The sequence below is a fragment of the Calypte anna genome, chromosome W (genome assembly GCF_003957555.1).
Source record: "Calypte anna isolate BGI_N300 chromosome W, bCalAnn1_v1.p, whole genome shotgun sequence".
Taxonomy (NCBI): Eukaryota; Metazoa; Chordata; class Aves; order Apodiformes; family Trochilidae; genus Calypte; species Calypte anna.
In genome coordinates, this window is record NC_044276.1 from 17,072,157 (window position 1) to 17,080,651 (window position 8,495).

The 8,495-nt window shown below is 46.4% G+C and overlaps 1 protein-coding gene across 1 annotated transcript; it reads left to right on the plus strand.

Annotated features, from left to right (window-relative positions):
• The first annotated feature begins 1,726 nt into the window (after window positions 1-1,726).
• On the plus strand, window positions 1,727-2,662 carry LOC115600110 (olfactory receptor 14J1-like). Its single transcript, XM_030468339.1, has one exon. It carries the CDS (start codon window positions 1,895-1,897, stop codon window positions 2,660-2,662), a length of 768 nt encoding a protein of 255 aa, XP_030324199.1. The 5' UTR covers window positions 1,727-1,894.
• The last annotated feature ends 5,833 nt before the right edge of the window (window positions 2,663-8,495 follow it).

Here is an 8,495-nt window from a genome sequence, read left to right on the forward strand (position 1 = left end):
TGAATTTTCAACTGTTTATCTGGGCCTTCTTCAATTTGGAAAAGTTCAGCAAAATATTCAGTCTGGGTATACCATTTCCTAATTGTTCCTTTCTGAGAAATTCCTTCGGGAGGTGGCTTTCCAGACAATACCTGGTTAATTACCTTAAAAGGCCCTTGCAGGATTACCTTTTGTTTTTTAATTGTCTTGCTTATCTCATTAAGCGCTGTGCTGACTGTGAGCAGACCCTTTTCCAGGACTGAATACCGCTTCTCTGAGTCCTTTAATGACTGAGAATAAAAAGATATGGGTCTTGTGGCTCCAGCAGGACCCTGTTGCCAAAAGTGATAAGGTAATGCACTGGAAGAAAAACCCCATTAGATTGTTATCGAGTCGTCTGGGTGGAGAGGTCCCAGGGTCTGAAACATCTGCCTCTAGGAGTAGGAGTTTTAACGCCTCATCATGAGTTTGAATCCACTCCCAGTGGCGGTGTTTCTTTTATGTCATACAATGGCTTAGCAAAGATTGACAGGTTAGGCATGTGCTTTCGCCAATATTGCAAAGTTCCCATAATTTCTTGTAATTCCTTTTTATTTGTGGGTGCCTTTATTTCTCTGTCTTGGTAAGGTGGGAGTGAACCTCATCTGGGGAGGTGAGATCAGGGGCTGTGAGTCCCTCACCATCACCCTCCTCTGTGCTAGGAACCTCAGCCAGTGCTTTCAGCCTCCTTTACCCTACAGATACATCCAGCATCACCTTCCCAGGTCCATCAGGGTCTGTGTGACAGCACAGCCTGTAATAAATGCTTGTAATATATATTAATGAATTTGTATTCCTAACCAGTGAAATTCAGAATTAAACTGAAAAAGAAGTGAATATGGGGCTAGACAAAGCAGTTGAGACATGTAATTTTCCACTGTTTCAGTGTGAACAAAACAAGGCCCTAACGAGACTAACTTCTGTCTTGAAGATAATTTGGAGTGTAAGTCTTGTTGTTAAAACAAGGCACTGCCAAGGCCAACTAGTCACCAAAAGAATGTGAATATCTGCAAAAGGAGAACATAAAGATGTCACAGTCAACAGATAAGGGGAAAGTTATGGCTAGGGTCTGTAACAATATAATGAAGTCAGCAAAATCAAGAAAGGTAAAAATTTCAAGCTTGAGGATGACTTCTTACTTCATCCAAAGACCCCCTGACGACCCCTGGATATCTCCCCAAAAGAGGACTCTGCCCAGACTCCGCCCAGATTCCGCCTATCGTGAATATTATAATGACATGATATAATCCCTATGAATATGTATGTAAACCCACCTCCTTTAGAATATTCACAGAATTGTAATCAATAAAAGGTAATTCTAGAGTTTTAGAGGTGCACGTGTGAGTGGAACGGAGACTCCCCATGCACCCAGCGCTGTTTTGCTCTTTGCGATTTCAATTTTATTAATCAATTACAATTTTATTAATAAATTAAACCATTAACAGAATATTGAGTCTCGGTCATTTTTAACATGTCATCCCCTTTTACTTGGCACTATGAATACAGATGCTGATGATATAACAAATTTCAACACTTAGTTTTCCCTGAGAGATCCAACCATAGAGCTGAAGCAAGATGTAATAGAAAAGTCTGTGTGTCTGTACCAGGAAATAAAAACTATGGAAACTGTCTTTGATGTTCCAGACATGTTTCCCCTAACTGTGTACATTTTCCTCCTTGATCAGTGCTCCATGGTGGCAAGAAACAGGTGTACAACAGCAGCTCCATCAGCCAGTTCCTCCTCCTGGCATTTGCAGACAGGCGGGAGCTGTAGCTCTTGCACTTCTGACTCTTCCTGGGCATCTACCTGGCTGCACTCCTGGGAAACGGCCTCATCATCACCACCATCGCCTGTGACGACCACCTCCACACCCCCATGTACTTCTTCCTCCTCAACCTCTCCCTCCTTGACCTGGGATCCATCTCCACCACTCTGCCCAAAGCCATGGCCAATTCCCTCTGGGACAACATGGACATCTACAAGGGATGTGCTGCACAGCTCTTGTTCATTTTATTCTTCATTTCAGCAGAGTTTTATCTCCTGACTATCATGTCCTACGACGGCTACGTGGCCATCTGCAAACCCCTACACTACAGGACCCTCCTGGGCAGCAGAGCTTGTGTCCACATGGCAGCAGCTGCCTGGGGCACTGGGTTTCTCAGTGCTCTGTTGCACACAGCCAATACATTTTCCCTGCCCCTCTGCCAGGGCAATGCCCTGGACCAGTTCTTCTGTGAAATCCCCCAGATCCTCAAGCTCTCCTGCTCACACTCCTACCTCAGGGAACTTGGGCTTCTTGTAGTCAGTGCCTCTTTATTATTTGTCTGTTTTGTTTTCATAGTGGTGTCCTATGTGGAGATCTTCAGGGCTGTGCTGAGTATCCCCTCTGAACAGGGATGGCACAAAACCTTTTCCACCTGCCTTCCTCACCTGGCCGTGGTCTCCCTTTTCATCAGCATAGCCATCTTTGCCTACCTGAAGCCCTCCTCCATTTCCTCCCCATCCCTGGACCTTGTGGTGGCAGTTCTGCACTCGGTGGTTCCTCCAGCAGTGAACCCCCTCATCTACAGCATGAGGAACAAGGAGCTCAAGAATGCCCTGAAGAAACTGATGTCTGGTAATTTTTCAAAAGGATTAAAATGATTGATTTAATCTGCAATTCTCTCTTCACACAACTCATTACAAACCCAACTAGTCTTCAGGGTTTTTTTATTTGGTATAGTTGTCGATGTGGGATATTTGGTTTAGATTTTTCCTTTCCCTTTCAAATTATTGCCCAAAAAGCAATGTGCCCTTTCTCAGTATGTGTCTGTATTTTTATTTTTTTTTTTACCTTGAGAGGTGTGTCAGTGAAGAACTGTGTCCTCTCTGTGTGTATTTAAGCAGAATAAAGAACCTTCCAGTGATTGTTTGCCTGAGGCCCTTCCTTTGAGATCCTCTCTGGAGCTGCAGGACAGTGCCTGTGTGCAGAACTAGAGGGGAAAGTGTCCTGGCACAAGGGCACTGCCTTGGAGCACCAGCGCTTGATCTTTTCCAAGCTGTCCACTTTCCACCTCCACAGTCTCCTTCTGCACCCTTGGCTAAGGCCTGAGTGCTCTGGCAGCTTGGTCACAGCCCTGCGGTGTGACAGTCCTGTACCTGCAGGCAGGGACAGGGCACGGGCACTGCTGTGACAGAGCTGGCCTCCAGAACAGCCCTTCCATCATCACAAGGGATCTCCTCAGCTCAGCTCTTCTTCCACACTTGCTCTCAAGAAGATGCCCAAGGAGTCGACTGCAGAGATTGTTGCTGTGCTTCTTTCTCTGTGGGCTCCCTGTGATGCCATCATGGTCTCGGGGGGGTTGGGGACTTAGGGCTGGTTCCTTTGTCACTTCTTTGGTGTCCAGAGCCCTCAGGGATGGTGAATGTTGTGCAATAAAGACAGCCCATGGCACTGGAATCAGGCAGGGCCCCTCTGAGCACCCTGCATGGGCACCCAAGAGCTTGTGTGGGAGGTGGTTAGTGGCAGTGAGCACCATCAGCTGGGTCTGCCTACCAGCTTGACCAGCACAGCCCATGAACAGAGTCAGCCCTTGGCATCCCAGCCCCGTGCTCTGCAGAGCAGCACCCCCAGCTCGTGGCACGGGGCAGCCTGGGGACAGGGTGCAGGGATGGGTGGCCAGGACAGCCCAGAGGTGCTCAGCAGGGAGAAGGCTCTGTGGGAGCACAAACACCACCAGCTCTTCCCAGGGGTGCCATCAAGGTCAGTGGCACAGATTGTGTCTTCAGGTCACTTCTCCTGGACAGTAACATCCCCTGGGAAGCCACCTGAATGTAGCACTAGGATCTGCTTCCTTCAACCAAGGCCCACCAGCCTGTCCCAGCTGCTGGACACCATCTCTGCCCACAGTGGCCTCTGCAATTTTATGAATTTTTGGCACCTTTGAGTGTTTTTTGCTGGTGGCCACATCTTGCATTCAGTGCTGGGCTTTCTGTCACCTTGCCTGTAAGATTCATGGACTGGAAGGTCTGTCCTGAGAAGGCAGCACCATGGTTAAGGACATTTCTGCTAGACATGAATGACCAGAAGCTCTGTGTTTTTGATTGGCTTAATGCACACTGGGTGATGAAACCCAGATTTGGGAGTAAAGTTTAGGTGACTTGAATGGGACTGCACTGCTCTGCCTTGCCTGGTTTATCTTGCTGCATGTGACAGTGTTGGGGAAACAGTTCAGAAATATACAGGTTGTGAGCAATCCTGACTTACTTCAATTTAGGCTACATTGGGTTAATGGTTATTGAGGCCTAGTTAGAGGCTTTCTGAGAATGAGCTACTGGGAAAGAGATAACTTAATTGGCAACAGAGGAGGAAAATAATTATGTGGGAAGAAGGTTCCGTGAGAATGGTATGTGTGGTTGGAGTACAAGGCCACCTGCTTGATAAGATGGTGTAAACAAGGCTTCTCTATATAAAGTGAGTGCAAGTTGCTAATAAAGGATTTCATACAATCATATTGATGTGCACGTGGAATCCTTAAGCCTCCGCAGACTTTTTTCCCACAAATGGCGCCCGAACAGGGACCCAGGGTGGCCCGGAAAAGGGACCCAGGGTGTCCCCGAACAGGGACCCAGCGTGGCCCGGACCAGAGACTAAGGATGGCTTGGACCTGGGACTCTCATGCTGTTGCTTCCAGGAGCGATGAAGACAGCTCAAATGAGAGAGGAGCGGAGAAGCCAGTCGAAAGAAGATTGCTGCCCCAGCAATCTATGTAGCTGGTGCCCGGCTACAGAATAAAAGAGGTACCTCGGAATTGAAGAATCTTGCCCTGATCAGGTGAGCGGCTGGGGAGGAGATGGGGTCTACACTCTCTGAAGATGAAGAGGCAGTAGTTAAGCTCCTCCAATATATTCTCTCTAAGAGAGGTTTATCATATGATGGCAAATCCTTACGAGAATTGCTGAAATGGGCATGGGATAGAGACTTGATACCCTCGATGGGTACCGTTTTTGAGTTACCTACCTGGGAAGCCATAGGTACTGCCCTGTGGAAAAAAATTAGCGAAGGAGATAAGGAGGCGGGACGCTTAGCGTTACTTTGGAAATTGATTAAAGTAACTTTAGAAGAGATGGAAAGTGAAAGAGCGGCAGCAGCCTCTGTTTTCGCTGCACCGATTCCTGAGGAGACCAGTGGAAGCATTAGGACTGGTTGCTCAGCAGCCGCGGCTCCTGCTAGCGAAATGCCGCAGGCGCTTCCACTGAATCCTTTTGCCAGTAGCCCGCCGCCGCCCTTACAGGGATTTTTCGGCACCACAACATCGCGCGGACAGCTGGAATGTGCGGGTGCAGGAGAAAGTACATCTAACAAACCCGATTTGCCGCCTCCTCCGAGTGAGGATGAGTTAAGACAATTTTTTTAAAATAATGAGTCTGGTACTTTATCTGATGCCCAGCGTGCTAACCGATCGGAAGCCTTACAGAGCACAGAGTGTCCACCATTGTCAGATAATCCTCTTATCAGCTCAGAACGAGAAGGATCTGTTGAAAAGTTGCTAAACAGCCTTATCCAAAAACTGGGAGATCTTACAGCTAAACCGGCAGGAGAGCGCTTGGGTTTAGAGTCTTCGGCCCTGGTACCGCTTAACTCTTCGCAGACTCCTCCGTGTGCAGGAGCACTTATTGCACCTAATTTGCGGAATCCGGTTCCTGAGCTTCCAGGAGAATCCAGATCTGGACAAAGGTGGAGAGGGGTCGTACGCGATCCAATAATGGAGGGACAATTTGTACCTAACTTGGTGGCGTTCCCCATGACGATACAAGCGGATGGGACACGAAGATGGGAGCCTTTTGATTGGAAAATACTAGAAAAGGCTAGAGCAGCAATAAGTCAAAATGGCATTAAGTCTTCTATGGTCCAACAAATGTTGAAATATATTTTTACGAGTGATTTGTTGACACCGCAAGATATATCTCAGTTAACTGACATTTTGCTTTCTCCCTCACAATTACTATTGTTTTCTAGGGAATGGCATAAATTATGCAGTGCTGAAGCATCTCAGCCATGACAACAAAACGACCCATTGTATGGTGTTCAGGTGCAAATGCTAATGGGTCAAGGTCCTTTCGCCGATAACAATGTGCAAATTCAATTTGCGCCACAGGTGTTGCAGTTAACTCAAAAGCTTGCTTTACAGGCGCTGACATCGATCCAGGAACCTGGCCGACCGCATGCTTTCGCTCTTATCAGACAGGGTTTAAATGAGTCTTTTTCTGATTTTGTTGATAAACTGTTCAGGGCGATCCAAAACCACCCTGATTTGGATGAGGACTCCAGACAGCGTATGTTTAGGGTTTTAGCTTTTGATAATGCGAATGATAAAACAAGGCAAATTTTAGGACCATTGCCTCGAACAGCTGAGGTTGCAGACATGATTGAGCTCGTAGAATGCACTCAGCAATCAGAAAAGGCCGCCTTTACGGCTGCGGCGCTAAAAGATGTGGTTTCAATAGCGCCGAAAGGCAGGTTGCTGAATGATAAAAAATGTTTTAATTGTGGTAAAGCAGGTCATTTTAAATCACAATGCAGAGGTGCAGGACCCAGACGGAAATGGTGGTCGAATTGCAATAGAGATAATCACAATACATCTGAGTGCCGACAATCGGGAAACCGTCCGCGGAGCGCGAATTACCCGTGCGCCAAGACACAAATTCGGGGAGCTTGGTCCGCTGGTCAGGGACCTCAGGGACTTCAGGGACCTCAGGGGCCCTGGACACCATCAGCTCCGCCACGCACGGGAGTGCCGGAGTTGACGTGGAAACCGCAGTAGATGTACCATTGTTAAACACTAACATGCATTTAGTGGACTCGAATATTCAGGGACCCTTAGGGCTTAATTTGTGTGCTTTACTCTTAGGACGGTCATCTACTTCTAGGCAAGGTATTTTTGTAGTTCCTGGTGTGATTGATGCTGATTCTACTGGGCTAGTAAAAATTATGGTTTATACTATTACTCCACCGGTATCCATTCCAAAAGGCAGTAGGATAGCACAATTAGTACCGTTTGTGTCACAGGTGCCGTGTAAAGGTGACAGGGATAGAGGAAGTGGAGGTTTTGGCTCCACTGGAGTGCCAGAGGTTTATTTTGCAATGGATATAATGAAAGGGAAACCTGAGGTAGAAGTATTGCTCAAATCTAAATGGAATGAGACTATTACATTGACAATGATGATTGATACAGGAGCAGATGTCACAATAATTTCTCGGCAGCATTGGCCCTCAACATGGCCCACAGTACCGTCCCCCGCAAGTATTATTGGAGTGGGAGGAATGCAGGAGACTAGCATTAGTAAAGATCCAGTTGCTTTGCAATTTCCTGACGGATCTCAAGTGTCAGTTAGACCGTATGTTATGCGTGCACCTATTATGTTAATAGGGAGAGATGTACTCAGTCAGCTGAATGCTAGGCTCGTAACACAGCCTTTTTAGTAGCGGTCACTGAGGAGCAGCCTATCCTAAAAATCAAGTGGTCTACGGACAATCCTGTCTGGATAGATCAGTGGCCGCTAACTAATGAACGGCTGCAGCATGTGAAGGAATTGGTACAAGAACAACTCCTGGCTGGACATATTGTACCATCTACCTCACCATGGAATACGCCTATATTTACAATTCCTAAAAAATCTGGAAAGTGGCGTTTACTGCATGACTTGCGTGCTATCAATGCAGTCATGGAGGATATGGGAGCGTTACAGCCTGGACTACCGTCCCCAGTAATGTTACCAGAAAATTGGGATCTGCTGGTAATAGATTTAAAAGATTGTTTCTTTACAATTTCTTTACATCCAGATGATGCTGAACGTTTTGCTTTTTCGGTTCCTTCTGTTAATAAGGCTGAGCCGGCACAAAGATATCACTGGGTTATATTACCGCAGGGAATGAAGAACTCCCCAACAATGTGTCAGAATTATGTTGCCTGGGCCCTACAGCCTTTACGATTGCAATTTCCTGAGTTGATTATCTATCATTATATGGATGACATTTTAATTGCAGGGAGAACACTCAACCACGATGATGTTTTAGCTCATGTAACACTGATTGTAGAACAACATGATTTAAAAATTGCCCCAGAAAAGGTACAGAAGCATGAGCCTTGGAAATATCTGGGGTGGACAATCACAGGGAGTGCAGTACGGCCACAGAAGGTTGCTTTTAAAACAGAAATTAATACTTTAAGTGATGTACAGAAACTTGTGGGTGATATCCAATGGGTAAGATCACTTTGTGGGATTACTAATGATGATTTACAGCCCTTGCTTGATCTTTTGGGTACCACGTCTAATGTGACTGATAAAAGAGAGTTACAGCCCATACATCAAAAGTCCTTGACAGTTATTCAGGAGAAAATTTTAACGTGTCATGCATCTCACTTTGTAGCCGAGTTGCCGATAACGTTAATGGTAATAAATTCAGGTCAAGATCAAGTTCATCCTTTTGGGTTAT